At 42.4% G+C, this 15785-nt stretch overlaps 1 protein-coding gene across 1 annotated transcript in view; it reads right to left on the reverse strand.

Annotated features, from left to right (window-relative positions):
* The window catches only part of LOC122557988 (AP-2 complex subunit alpha-2-like), a 102375-nt gene that overhangs the window by 17398 nt on the left and 69192 nt on the right, over positions 1-15785 (reverse strand). The window contains exons 13-17 of the mRNA XM_043706289.1: positions 14419-14650; positions 8557-8724; positions 4072-4223; positions 2207-2289; positions 791-880 (exon numbers count right to left, since the gene is read on the reverse strand). Of these exons, the coding sequence (XP_043562224.1) occupies positions 791-880; positions 2207-2289; positions 4072-4223; positions 8557-8724; positions 14419-14650 (725 nt within the window). The remainder of the gene's footprint in view (positions 1-790; positions 881-2206; positions 2290-4071; positions 4224-8556; positions 8725-14418; positions 14651-15785) is intronic.

Here is a 15785-nt window from a genome sequence, read left to right on the forward strand (position 1 = left end):
GTGAGGGATGTCTCTGTGTATTAGAGGTGTGTGTGTATGTGTGTGAGAGGGGTGTCTGTGTGTGTGTGAGTGGTGTCTCTGTGTGCATGAGGGATATCCCTAGATATCATAGGTATGTGTGAGGGGTGTCTCCACGTGTGTGAGGGATGTCTCTTTGTACATCTATCTGGGTCTTGGCCTTCACTTTACTTCCTGTCCATATAGCTCTATTGGCCAGCTCCCACATCTTTATCATATCCCCTCCTCGATGGCCATTCTGTCCTCAATGACCACCCTCTTCTCCCTCCAGGAAATTGGTGTCTCTGTCATACCTGTATCCCTGGGGTGGTGCCTGCTGAGTCTCACTGACACATAGAGACTATTCAGTGAAACAGTCTGTCCTTCAGATCACAAAGTGAAATGTAGAAACACTTCAGCAGGATCGAAAGTCAGACACAAGAATCCACCTGGCAGTTGCCTCAAGTCAGGAAGGGACAAATGTATACACAGCTCTTCTTGTTTGACTGTTGGTGTGTAAGTGGGGGATTGGTAAAAAATTGTGAGCACACATTTTGTGCAGAGAAAGAAGAAAAGCCAAAATGATTCATATTTCCCAACGGCACCCCGGCTACCATTCACCTTCATTCACTTCCATTCACCAGGGATCTGGGCAAAAACCAGCAATCACAGCAGCTTCAGGTAATCGACAGCCAACAAAAGCTGCTGTTTGCTTACGAATTGGAGAGGACTGTATCGGCTGGCTCACAAGTCAACGTTCACTTTCAAACAAATCTTTTCACATTAAGGATATTGGCTGAAAGATTTCCCGGGTAGATAATCACTGAGGTAAAAGCGACAAATTTGATCAAAGTCTTGTTACCATAAAAAATGTACATCCGACCTGCAGGTAGAGAGAGAACCTGGGTTAGCAGATACACACCACTCAACCATCTCCATTCAACAACTTATTACGAGATTGCCATATTCTTCATCCTGTGTCCCTAGGTTCAACCCCATTTTCAAAATGTTCATTTCCATAATCATAAATAATTCCAGATAGCTCCAGAAAAGCTACGATGAAGGAGATCAGAATTCCAGAAAGTGCTTCACTTGTGAAAACGGACTCTAATTTAATATCTGCTCATGTTCATTAACTGCAAAGCAGAACACAGTATAGGGGACACATTGATAAGGCAATAAAATGTGTCCTACCTGAATAATCAGAACTTCTTAACTTTTTTCTACTGCTGTGTCCCCTCTGGTCTGAAAGGTGCTGGGATGGCAGGGAGAGTTCTATGAACACAAATGGACTCCAATCTCAGACAGTGACAGCCGGCAAGCTGCTGAATGGTTAGGGCATTACAGGCAGACCTGAGCTGGCTATGTCGCTCTCTTAATACACTCCCAGCAGCAGGGAAGCAAACTCGATGGATTGGCAATGGGAAGCCCGTTCACAACATAGCCAGACTGAATCCTGTGCAGCTACCCACTGGCTAAAGCAGCCTGAACATGAAAGAGAATCTCAAATTAAATATTCTATCCCAAACATTAGAAAGTCAGGCAGACAGCAAGCAAGAGGGAGAGAGTGCAACCATGTGTTCAAAAGGGAACAGAACAGCCCTCAGAGCAGGAATGGTGTCAGAAAAATGCCTTGAATGTGGTGGACTCTGGATAATTCGTGATGGGGAACAGCCAGCATCGCGTACATCCCCAAAAAATATACCCGAGTCACTCTGAGATGAGCTATCAATGTCGAAATGAGTAACACTGGCATAAGTGCCTTTGAGACCTGCTCTCACTGCTTCAGAAGGCCATCAACCAGAGGGTGCAAACAGCAGTGAACTGGGATCACCATTGGCTCATTCATGTTCCCTACTTAAACATCAGATCTATCAACAATGGCATTGTTGCAATGTCAAATAATTCTGGGAACTACTGGCGATGCATGGCAGGCTTATCGAGCTGACAAGCAGCATTTCTGGCAGCTCCTCAGCTTCTAATCTTAGGGCCACAAAACACTTCACCAAATCTCTTCTCTTCAAATCTTGATGCAACTGCTCTGTCATTCCAGTCTATCTCTAGTCAATGCTTCAATCAGATTCAAATCCAACAGGAAAACTGGACAAAGCAGGGAAATTGCACACCAGACCCAAGCGTCAATAAGAAGGTGGGGCGGTAAGGGGGAATGGAGGGGGAGAGAGATACAGACAAAATAACAAAAATTTACCCAAATTCTGTCTAAATTCAGATTTCACGCCAATCTGCAAAAGCTGGTTCTCAAATAAGATGCCATTATTTTTGCAAATGAACCTGGAAGAGAAAAAAAAGATATGAGTGAGAAACAGACTGCAAACAAAAGAGTCTAAATTAGAGTGGTGCTGGAAAAACACAGCAGGTCAGGCAGCATCCGAGGAGCAGGAATATCGACGTTTCAGGCAAAAACCCTTTATCAGGAATGAAAGGCTTTTCCCTGAAACGTCAATTTTCCTGCTCCTTGGATGCTGCCTGACCTGCTGTGCTTTTCCAGCGCCACTCTAATCTAGACTCTGATTTCCAGCATCTGCAGTCCTCCCTTTTGCCTTGCAAATAAAAGAGAATGAGCAAGTAAAAGTGTGAGTGAGACAGCAAGCAAAGGGCAGTGAAAAAGAGAGAATAAAGTGAAAGAAGTTGAGCAAGACAGAGAATAGAGGTGAAGGTGAGCAAGAGAGAATAAGATAAAGTGAGAGGGAAAGAACAAGTGAAGAGTAAAATTTGATTGGATTTATTGTAGTCAAGTGTACTTAAGTACAATGAAAAGCTTTGTTTATGATCAGTACAGGCAGATTATAGTAAGCGAGGACATTCAGATCATTGGGTGCTTAGGGCAACGCATACTGGTGACACTGCACAGGAGGTGAACAGACCAAGATCAACATTAACAAGATCAAGATTATTTGAAGTTAAAGAGTCCCATTCATCAGTCTAATAACAGCACAGAAGAAGCTGTTCTTGAATCTGTTGGTGCTTGTGTTCAAGCTTCTGTATCTTCTGCCTGATGGAAGAGGTTGTAGGAGAGCATTACCAGAACGGGGTGGGTCTTTGATGATGTTGGTAGCCTTTCTGCGGCAACGTGAAGTGTAAATGGAGTCCAAAGATGGCAGGTTGGCTTCCATGATGGTCTGGGCTATGCACACAACCTTCTGAAATTTCTTATGGTATCGACCACACCGGTGTGCACCCAGATAGCATGCTTTCTAAGTGGAAGAGTTGGAGCAAAGGAGAATAAGTGAAGAGGTAGAGCAGGAGAGAACTGAGTGAGCCCAGGAGATAGCAAATAAGAGAGAGAGAAGAGAGAATACGAGAGAAAACGTGAGCAAGACAATAAGATAGAGAGCATGAGTCAGAAGGAATAAATGGAAGAGTCAGAGTGAGTGATAATAAGTGTAAGGTGAGTGAGGGAGAATAAGTGAAAGAGAGTGAGTGATGGAGAATTAGTGAAAAAGGGTAAGCGAGGGAGAATTAGTGAAAGAGGGTGAGCGAGGGAGAATAAGTGGAAGAGGGTGAGCGAGAGAACTGATCTGGGAGAAGAAAGAGAATTTTCTAGGGTGTGGGGTTATGTAAACTACTTGGGGCCTGAATGTGAGAATAAATGATATGCATGATGAAGTCATGCTCCTACAGCATGTTAAGTGATTTGCTGCATTAACTTGGGAAACATAGCTCAGTCTTTGTCAAATTTAAACCACACAATTTACAGACAGTAAAAGGTGAGAAAAATAAAGGAGTTCGATCTGTCTCTTTTCATTGTCTGTAGCATCAGGAGCCTCAATACACAGGAAAAATGACTCAAATGTGCATTTGCCATAGAATCATAGAATTTTACAATACAGAAAGAAGCCATTCGACCATAGTGTCTGTACTGGCTCCTAAATAAGCTATCGAGCTAGTCCTGTTCTATGGTCCTATCTCTGCAGCCCTCTAACTTCTTCACTTCAAATATATATCCAGCTCTTTTTTGAAACCTCCTATGGAATCCACCACCTGTCAGGCAAATTATCAGCAAATTTTCCAATCCAGCTTCGCAGTAGGTCATTCGATTATCGTGTACAGTACCTTCCAAAACTGGCAATCTGCGAGATCACCCCAGAGTTCACATTTGAGAACACATCCAACAATAAACTGCCTCGAGATGGATGTGTGGGGTCTGGGTTCTCCAAATGGACTGATCCAAGACCCAGAAGATCAGTCGATGGGGATGTGGTTGGCTGTAAAAGAAACAAGTATCACAACGCAGTCTTACTAAAATTACTTCTGTATGAGCGTGAGAGACTACACAGGGTTTTAAGAATTACAAAACAGCTCAATATATGGCTCAAGTGAATTCATCAGCTTCAAAGCTTACACGTGTTGTCAAATAGTGTCATGTTTCTTCGAACATCCATCTCATCCCTATCAACAGCAAATGGAGCTCAACGTTCACTTCTCAACTTCCTAACTTCTTCAATACTGTTCAAGATGTCAACTCAAGGCCAGGTTTGGGATTCAGGACTCAAGAGACAGGAGTGTTTCCAATTGAAAGCCAGCAGCTCATTTTATCTTTTAAACACAGCTAGTGCAAAACAAACATCACAGGTCTGAACAACACTACTACACCAACAATGATTGCACTGGTACACCTTGAAAATAGCCTCAAATAGGTATTGCAGCGGGAGAAACTTGTGTCCAAATAGGATCACAAATCGGCAGCAGAACCATAATGGAAGAATGCACTGTTGTTAAAAGGCAACTGGTTTGGGACAATTGAAGTCCTTCCCAATGACAGGCAAAGGTAGGGCAAACAAATCCAACGTTCACTGGATGACAAAGGTGAAAGAAATAAATATGAAAAAAGAATGACAGGCATTAGGTAGAAAATACAACTGAAAACCAAGGTGAATATAGAATATTCAGAGAGGAGGTGAGAAAGCAAGTAAGAGAAGCAAAAAGGGAGCATCAAAAGAAACTGGCAGCTAAACATAAATGGGAGCCCCAAAATCTATGTACAAATATGTACATAAATATTACATAAGTTGTAAAAGCAGGTGTGGGGCTGAATCAAGAAAATTAGACATAGAAGCACAGCTGGAGTTTTAAGTGAATATTTTTCATCTGTCTTTACCAAGGAAGACGATGCTGCCAAAATTCTAGTGAAAGAAGAAGTAATTGAGACACTGGAAAGAGTAAAAATTAATAAAGACAGCTGTTAGAAAGGTTGGCTAAAATAGAGTTGATTAGTTACTAGGACAGGATCAAAATTACTAGTATCGAGAATACTAAAGGAAGTAATAGTGAAAATTGCATAGAAGCTGAATGAATGAGTGAGACTGGGAGCCTAGGGGATTGAGGGAGAATGGGGAGGGGGATGGGGCAGGGGGGGAAGGTAGCTGCGAGTGCGAGAGATGGATGAAGATGGGGGTAATGGTGATAAGTCTGAGGGAGGGTGGAGTAGATAGGTGGGAAGGAAGATGGGCAGGTAGGACAGGCCAGGAGGACAGTGCCAAATTCAAAGGTTGGATCTGGGATACGGTGGGAGGAGGGGAAATGAGGGGAAATTTATTAAATTCTACCTCATTACCCAGTACCAGATCCAATAATAGCTTGTTCCCTGGTTGGCTCCATTTCATATTGCTCTTGGAAACTACCCTAACGGACTCTAAGAATTTGTTGCTGCTCGCACCGTTTCCAATTTCTTAACCTAATCAACATGAAATTAAAGTCACACATAATTATTGCTCTGTTCTTTTTACAAGCTCCCGCTATTTGTTGATTTAGAATCTTTCCTACAGACTGGCTACTGTTTGGGGGTCTGTACATTACTTCTATCAATATCATCTTTCCCTTGCTATTTTTTATCTCCACCCAATTAATTCTACATCATCTGAGCTTAGATAATCTCTCGTAACTGTCTTCATTTCATCTCTTATTAACAGTACTACCTTTGCCATCCTGCATGTTTATCTGAAAGGTCAAATGTTCCTGCGTGTTAAGTTCCCAGTTTTAATCTCCTTGTAATCAGGTTTCTAGAATGGCTATGAGCTTATATTCATTGACATTGACATTGTCATTGACATTGTTTATACTATCAGCTTGTCTACCTCATTCCGAATGTTTCATGCATTAAGATACAAAGTCTTTAAGTTTGTTCTATTGTCGAATTTCCCTAAACTGGTGTGATTCTTTAGTGCAATATGACATTTGTGCATTCAGTGCCTTCCTTTTATTTTCTGGTAGCAATCAGTCCCATCACTAATCTGAAATCCTACTTTGTCCTTCACTTTTGATTTATTAATTTTCTTGGCAACCAAGCCCATTCCCCACTATTAAAGTTTAAGCTCCATCCACAGCCCTAGTTGTGCCATTTGCCAGGTCTCTGCATGATTCAGGTTGTGCCTATCTGATCAGAACAGCTCCCTCCTTCCCCAGTACTGATGCCTAAGTACCATGAATTCTAACCTGTTTCTCCACACTTACCTTTGAGCCATGTGTTTAATCTTGTTGACCCTGTGCCAGTTTACCTGTTGCTCAGGTAGTAATCCAGCCATTATTAACTTTTTGGTTCAGTCTTCTCATTTAGCCTCTAGCTGTTCATTTTACCTCAGAACCTCTTTCATTTATCTACCTATTTTATTGGCACTTATGTAGACCAACTGGTTCTTTCCCCTCCCATTCCAAATTCCTCTGCAGACGAGATAAGATATCCTGAACCCTGGCATCAGGCTGGCAACACTGCCTTTGTGTCTCTCGATCCCGACCAGAGAGAATCATGTCTATTCCCCTGTCAATACTATCCCTGATTACAACCACAGTTCTCCCCTCTAATGAAAGGCTCCCTGTAGCATGGTGCTCAGGTCAGTTGGCTCATCCTCCCTACAGCCCCTACTCATCCACACAGGGAGCAAGAATCTCAAACCTGTTAGACAGTCTCAGGGGCTGAGGCTCCATCAGCACTACCTCCTGAATCCCTCTGCCTGCCTCACTCATAGTCACATCCTCCTGTCCCTGACCACTGACTGAATTTGAGGTTGTTAATCTAAGAGATGTGACTGCCTCCTGAAACACAGCATCCAGATAACTCTCCCCCTCCTTGATGTGTCGCTGGATTGGAAGATCAGACTCCACCTTATTATTCTGAGGCAGAGTTCCTCAAGCAATCATCACTTGCTACAGATGTGGTCATTATGAACCACAATGGGGCCCTACACCATGCAATTACAACAAATCACCTCGCCTTAGTATTTTAATTACCAAGTTCTTAACTTGTATTTTTTTTGGAAATTGCCTACTGGTATTTTAGTTTTTAATCTGCAAACAATAATTCTAGACAAAATTAACCATCATTTGGACAAATGTGGATTTGTAAAGAGCAACTGGTTTGCTTAAGTTTTTGGTGACTTAACATAGTGGGTTAAAATGGTATACAGGGGTTCTGCAAAAACGGAGTCCAATATAACAAGCCTGTCAGACAAGTGAAAGCCAAAGGAATTAGGGATGAGTGGTAGCATGGATATTAAGTCGACTGAGTGGCAGGAAACCAAGTCATGGTAAATAGTTGCCTCTCAGACTGTAGGGACATTAGGTCAGCTTCTCCATGGGTCAGTATTAAAACCACTGCTTTTATTAATTTATATAAAACTTAGTTACAGTAGGATGTACAGGCCATAATTTTAAAATGGGCAGCTGAAATATAACTTGGAAGATTATAAACTGAGGGGACACGGTCGGGTGGAATGGGCAGAAATACAGCAAGTGAGATTCAATGCAGAGAAGTGTGAAGTAGTACATTTTAGAAGAAAGAACAAAGAGAGGCAATTTAAAATAAAGAGTAAAATTCTAAAGACGATGCAGGAAAGCAGAGAGCTGGTTTTACATGGAAACAAAATACGGAACGTGATAGGGCAAGTTGAGAAATCAGCACCAAGGCATATGAGATCTTGGACTTTATACATTAGAGGCATAGAGATTAAAAGCAAAAAAAGATTATGGCAAATAAAAACAGAAATAATAGTCAGCCGTGATGAGAAATATTTCAAGTACTATGTGATTCTTCTTCTGAAGTAAGGGGAAGTTGAAAAATGATTTTAGGTTGTTGAAAGGATGGTAGGAGAAAAGGGAAAGTCAGGGTCAGACTAAAGGATGAGAAAAGTTTGGAGAGGGAACTTTAATAGAGATCTTCAAAATCATAAGGGGACTGGACAGAGGAGACCGAGAGAAACCTTTCCCATTGGCAAAAAGATTGAGAAACAGAGGACACTGCAAAAGAATCTGAAACAGCACAAAGGAAAACCTTTTTCTCCAGAGCAAATCGTTAGGAGCTGAAATGCACAACCCGACAGCGCAGTGGAGGCAGGGGACAGAAGAGGAATTGGATAATTACCTGAAATAAATATTTACAGAGCTACAGGGAAAGGTGGAAGGTGAGAGAGTCGAGTTGCTCCTACAAGGCCTGGCACAGACATGACTGGATGTCATGTCTTGTGCAGTAACCAACCTATTGATTTGACATAGCGGAACCTGTGACTGTGACATAAATCATAATGAACACCATTCTGAGTCCCATACCATGGGGTGGAGCACTGTGAGTTCAGAGTTGCCATTAACATCAGCATTCTGTTCCTTCTTCACCACCTCCAGATTAGCCAAGCTGCTGGATTCCTTCTTCTTCTTCAGCTTGTTAAGGATCGAAGATTCCCTCTCTGGAAATGGTGGCATCTCCTCCAACACAGTTGCCTAGCAAGAAATAAATCAGTTAGCTCTGAGGACGTTCAAATTTTGCAAATATGTCCCAGTAAACAACAGGGAAAATCTAGCGCAATTAGGAAATGTGAAAATATCCCAGTTGGCATACCTGACAGTGGCTCTGGAATCCTTTCGGCTGACATTGTACAGAGCTAGATAGACCACATGTTGCATTTCAGCCCATACTGCAGCAATACCTTGGAGATATCAGTCCTCACCATTATTCACCTTCTGGAAGCGTTCAGTACTATGTGAGAACATAGCTCCCCTTCTTCCAACTCCAGTCTACATTCCTTCTGCTACCTCCTGACTTGGTTGAGATGTTAGGCAAAGCTCATCTTCCAGTTAATAATACCCTCTGCTGCTCCAACCCCAATTCAGTACCAACTCTGACTGGCTCCCTAATGCATTCTCAGAATTGCCTGTTAGCTAATGCAATCCCAGGTCCCACAGCTCCCTCTCTCTTCCCAGATCCCAGTAAAACAGCTTGCTCTTATCCTTGGCCACAGTGCAGTCCACATTTAACCTCGACTCCTAACCATGGGATCAACAAAACCAAACACTTTATTGTCCTTTTGTTGCTACAGTAGTTAACAACAGTCCCCCAGGCCAGGTGTGACATGTGGGAGTACCTGCGACCCACAAACATCTGCAACAAGGTCAGCAAGGTAGTCATCAAGAGAATCAAATCAGTGCAGCATCCACGAGAAACCCAGCAAAGCAGAGGGGTGGGCTGGTTTGACAACTTTATAAATGTTATAGCCAAAAGAGATAGCAGCACTGTGGGTATATAATAATACTGCAGTAGTAATCCTGACATCTTAGCTAAGACTTCAAGGACCTTGCAGAATTTGATTTAAATGAATACAATTATAAAGCTAATATCAGAGCAATGGAGACCTTAAGTAAGATGCACTGATTCCGAACTGGTTCACAAACATACTTTAGGGAAAGAAGCATAGCATCAACTCTGTATGTGCTTGCTGATCCAAAGTAACTTGGCAAACCTGAAATGGCCCAGAAACCCAAGCTGTATTAGCTCACAACCAAAGCAGTAAGAGAATGAAACCAGTCAGACCAGTTCAGTACCTGCCGTTATACACGTTGTTTGAATCCTAAAGGATAAACTGACAGATTGGGTTTGTAGCAAGTGCTAAGAACCAACGCAACCGAAAAGCCCATCTGATCTCAACCTCATCAACCCGGTGTTGTAAATGCATCTGACCAAGGTTGTATTGATAAGATGGACCAAAACACAGTCCTTATGGAGACAAAACTCCAACTTCACAGTGAGGAAATCACCCATGGCATTATGTGATTCTCTACCATGTTAGTTTATATTCAAAATAATCTAGCAACTCAAACTTTGACCTCCATGCGGCACAGTAGGCAGTTAAATGATCTCACAACGAACAGATCTAAGTTCTGTGGACATATAGTAATGAATGTTGGTGGAAAATAAACAACTCACTGGAGGAGGAGACTCTATAAATATCCGTATCTTCAATGAACCGAGCACATCAGTGCAAAAGATAGGGCTGAAGCATTCACAACAATCTTCAGCTGGAAGTGGTATGTGAATAATCCATTTGGCCTCCTCCAGTGGATCCTGGCATCACAGATGCCAGTCTTCAACCAATTCAATTCATTCCATTTGATATCAAACAGCTGGAGGCACTGGATACTGGAAAGGCTATGGGTCCTGACAACATTCTGGCAGTGAATGCTTGTACACCACAACTTGCTGTACTCCTAGCCAAGCTGTTCCAGTACAACACCAATCCTGACACCTACCTGGCAAAGCGGAAAATTGTCTAGACATGTTGTACAAAAAATCAGGACAAATCCAACCTGCCAATTACTACGCTATCAGCCCACTGTGAATCATCATCAGAGAGTGATGGAAGATATTGTCAGCAGCTCTAAGTAACAACACTCAGTGGAAACAATCTACCCATGATGCGCAGTTTCGGTTTCACCAGGATCACAAGGCTCCTGACCTGATTACAGTCTTGGTGCTAACATGGATAAAACAGCTGATTTCTCGTGATGGCTTAAGAATGACTGCCTTTGACATCAAAACACCACGGAGTGTAGCATCAGGTAGCCCAGGTAAAATTGAAACATAGAGAACACAGAACATTACAGTGCAGTACAGGTTGTTCGGTCCTCGATGTTGCGCTGACCTGTGGAACCAATCTGAACCAATCTATCCTACACTATTCCAATTTCATCCATATACCTATCCAATGACCATTTAAATGCCCTTAAAGTTGGTGGGTCTATTACTGTTGCAGGCAGGGCGTTCCAAGCACCTACTGCTCTCTGAGTAAAGAAACTACCCCTGACATCTGTCCTATATTCATCATCCCTCAATGTAAAGCTATGTCTCCTCGTACTAGCCATCTGAGGAAAAAGGCTCTCATTGTCCACCTTATCTAACCCACTGATTATCTTATATGAGAAACCAATGGGAATCAAGCGAAAAATCTAGAGGCATAGAGGAGAGGGTTTTTTCAAACTTAATTTTTCAAGATTAAATCATCCAATTTGGAAAAAATCAGCCAAATTAAGCCAACTCCTTGGGTGTTTAACCAAATTAGACCTCAAGGGAACCTGTATGCAATGTCTGACCCCAAACCTAGCTTCTAATTCTGGACCAAGCTTTCTACCACTGGTCAAGCTCCCCTTGCTACAGAGAGCCTACCCATCACCTATCGACTAGGTTACTTTGTTCTTGGCAACTTTGCAATGCCAGCCTTCATAAGCTACAAACATTTCAGTGAAGCAGCTGGGCCGCACATTTCCCAGGCCCTCATCAACGTCTCAGCTCCTGACCCAGCATCATATCACAATAACTGTGATTCACGACTTTATTCCCAATTCAGACCTTGTCAGGGTTTCACTTTGAGCAGTCATAAGCTCTGCCTCGAGATCACTCTGCCTCGATAATTCCATCAACAACCCCATCCATAACCTCCTTAAAATCTCTCCAATGAAACTTCCTTCTTTGTGCCTGATTATTCTCTGTGAAACGCTTCAAGAGTCGAGACTGTGGTGCTGGAAAAGCACAGGTCAGGCAGCATCCGAGGAGCAGGAGAATCGACGTTTCAAGTATAAGCCTTTGATTAGCTGTGTTTCTTTTTGTCTCCTTCCTTTTTCTTAAATGAAGGTGTTGCATTGGCAATTTTTCCATTCTCTGGTGCTTTTCCAGAATCTATGGATTCCTTGAAGATTACCACCACTGCAACCACGATCCCTGTAGAGTCATAGAGATGTACAGCATGGAAACAGACCCTTTAGTCCAACCCATCCATGCCGACCAGATATCCCAACCCAATCTAGCCGCACCTGCCAGCACCTGGCCATATCCCTCCAAACCTTTCCTATTCATATACCCATCCAGATGCCTTTTAAATGTTGCAATTGTACTAACCTCCACCACTGCCTCTGGTAGCTCATTCCATACATGTGCCATTCTCTGAATGAAAAAGTTACCCCTTAGGTATCTTTTATATCTTTCCCCTCTCACCCTAAACCTATGCCTTCTAGTTCTGGACTCCCCCATCCCACGGAAAAAAACTTTGTCTATTTACCCTATCCATGCCCCTCATGATTTTATAAACCTCTATAAGGTACTCTTCAGCAACACTCCCAAGGACCCTACCATTAAGTGTATAAGTCCTGCTCTAATTTGCTTTCCCACAATGCAGCACTTTACAATTATCTAAATTAAACTCCATCTGCCACTCCTCAGCCCATTGGCCCATCTGATCAAGATCCTGTTGTAATCTGAGGTAACCTTCTTCGCTGTCCACTACACCTCCAATTTTGGTGTCATCTACAAACTTACTAACTATACCTCATATGCTCACATCTAAATCATTTATATAAATGATGAAAAGTAGTGGACCCAGCACTGATCCTTGTGGCGCTCCACTGGTCACAGGCCTCCAGTCTGAAAAACAGCCCTCCACCACCACCCTCTGTCTCTATCTTTGAGCCAGTTCTGCATCCAAATGGCTAGTCCCCCCTGTATTCCATGAGATCCAACCTTGCTAACCAGTCTTCCATGGGGAACCTTGTTGAACGCCTTACTTAAGTCCATATAGATCACGTCTACCACTCTGCCCTCATCAATCCTCTTTGTTATTTCTTCAAAAAACTCAATCAAGTTTGTGAGACATGATTTCCCACGCACAAAGCCAAGTCAACTATCCCTAATCAGTCCTAGACTTTCCAAATACATGTACATCCTGTCCCTCAGGGTTCCCTCCAACAACATGCCCACCACTGACATTAGGCCCATCAGTCTATAGTTACCTGGCTTGTCGTTACCACCTTTCTTAAATAGTGGCACCTCGTTAGCCAATCTCCAGTCTTCCAGCACCTTATCTGTGACTATCGAAGATACAAATGTCTCAACAAAGGGCCCAGCAATCACTTCCCTAGCTTCCCACAGAGTTCTAGGGCATATCTGATCAGGTCCTGGAGATTTATCCACTTTTATGCGTTTCAAGACATCCAGCACTTCCTTCTCTGTAATGTGGACATTTTTCAAGATCTCACCATCCTTTTCCCTACATTCTATATCTCCATGTCCTTTTCCACAGTAAACATTGATGCAAAATACCCGTTTAGTATCTCCCCCATCTCCTGCGGCTCCATATAAAGGCTGCATTGGTGATCTTTGAGGGACCATATTCTCTCCCTTGTTACCCTTTTGTCCTTAATGTATTTGTAAAAACCCTTTGAATTCTCCTGAACTCTATTTCCTTAATTACACCAGTCTTGGTGATGTCAGCAAAATTAGAGATATGACACTCTATCTGAATCATTAATGAGAGATGGAACAGTCGAGGTCCCAGCACAGTTACTATTTTTTCTGCTTTGCTTTGGTCTTCTCTATATCTGGTCCAGAACTATTAATTTGCAATATTCTTGCTATATGCTCTTGGCTTTAGTTTTAAGCAAACTTTTAGGTCAAATATGGTTGGCTTATTTACGAAGTAGATTGTTCCCTCTCAAGTAATATTAAATAAACTTTTTTTGAACTTGTCTGATTGTAATTATTCTCCATTTCACCAATATGTTGCTGTCAGTTCTCTGACTCATTCAGTTAGTTATTCTGACAAAATCTACAATCAAACATTGTGTCAAGTTGCACATTTTCAAGCATAATACTGAATTCAAATTTCAATCATGTCATAATCAACATCAGATAAATGCTCCTTTAACTAGATTAACTCAGTCTAATGTATTAGTTACCGTCATATCTAAGCCTGCTCTGCTGTTGGAACTAGAACATATCACTCCAGGCAACTATCTAGAATGTATTCAAAAAATTCATTAGACAGATGAGAGGACAGCCAAGGCAAGACCAAGTGCGAGGGACAGAGGGAGCTGGTACAGGCCAGGAGAAACCGAGGGGACAGAGTCAGCAAAACTAGACTGAGGGAAGGCAAACACTGGTATAATATGCACAGACAAGAAGCTGGGGTATTCTGTAAACTCGAGTAAATGGTGACAACAATTCACACAAAAAAATTATGCATTTAATGAAACATCTGAGCTCATAATTGTTACAATGACAGCATAAGAATAAAAACAGAGGCAAGGAAAAGACAAAGTGGTGCCAACGCGGAGACACTAAAAAGCATACATCTCAGAGGTTCCTTTACCTACCAGGATATCAGTGCTTGCTATACAACTGAGCCTGAGATATTCCACTGCCCTTTGCTGCAACTCTACATCTGAATTCCTCAACTGACTGTCACTGTTGAGCACACTTTGAATGGTAGACTTAATCTCAGGAAACAGGTTCACAAACTTGATATAAGTGGAAAGTAGGAGAGCTCTCGTGGGCACACTGCACAGATGAAACTTGGAATGTAGCAGACTGAATTGTATTAAAGGGCTGAAAATCAAAAGAGAATAACTTTCACAACCTCAAAATGATCCAAAGTGCTTCAAAGTCAATGAAATGCTTTTGAAATAATGCCGTTTTTATCAAATAGCAAACAACTAGAATGCAGTAAACTTCATCAAACACCAATCAATTGAAGGACCGGGCAGTTTTAGTCATAAGAAAAGACATGAAGAAGAGTCATAACAGACTTGAAATGTTCACTCTGTTTCTCTCTTCTTCGATGCTATTCAAACATGCTGAGTTTCCTCAGCTCTGACATAGAGTGTAGAACATAGAACAGTACAGGCTCTTCGGCCATCAATGTTGTGCTGAGCTTTTATCCTACTCTAAAATCAAACTAACCAACAAGCCCTTCATTTTACTATCATCCATGTGCCTATCCAAGAGTCACTTAAATGTCCATACCATTACCACTACTAGCACTGCAATCCAAACACCCATCACACTCTGTATAAAGAACTTACCTGTGACTTCTCCCCTAAACCTTCCTCCAATCACCTTAAAATTAAGCCTCCCTGTAATAGCCATTTTTGCCATGGGAAAATGTATCTGGCTATCCACTCTATGCCTCTCATCATCCTGTACATCTCTATTAAGTCACCTCTCATCCTTGTTTGCTCCAATGAGAAAAGCCCTAGTCCCCTCAACTCATCTTCAGGACACATGCCCTCCAGTCCAGGCAGCACCCTGGTAAAACTCCTCTGCACCCTCTCTAAAGCTCCCACATCCTTCCTATAATGAGGCGACCAGAACTGAACACAATATTCCAATATGGTCAAACCAGAGTTTTATAGAGCTGCAGCATAACTTTGCGGCTCTTAAACCCAATCCCTCTGCTAATGAAAGCTAACACACCATATGTCTTCTTAACAATCAACTTGGTGGCAACGTTAGGGGAAAGTGAGGTCTGCAGATGCTGGAGATCAGAGCTGAAACTGTGTTGCTGGAAAAGCGCAGCAGGTCAGGCAGCATCCAGGGAACAGGAGAATCGACGTTTCGGGCATAAGCCCTTCTTCAGGAATGAGGAAAGTTTGTCCAGCAGGCTAAGATAAAAGGTAGGGAGGAGGGACTTGGTGGAGGGGCGTCGGAAATGCGATAGGTGGAAAGAGGTCAAGGTGAGGGT

Source organism: Chiloscyllium plagiosum, chromosome 16 (genome assembly GCF_004010195.1).
Source record: "Chiloscyllium plagiosum isolate BGI_BamShark_2017 chromosome 16, ASM401019v2, whole genome shotgun sequence".
Classification (NCBI taxonomy): Eukaryota; Metazoa; Chordata; class Chondrichthyes; order Orectolobiformes; family Hemiscylliidae; genus Chiloscyllium; species Chiloscyllium plagiosum.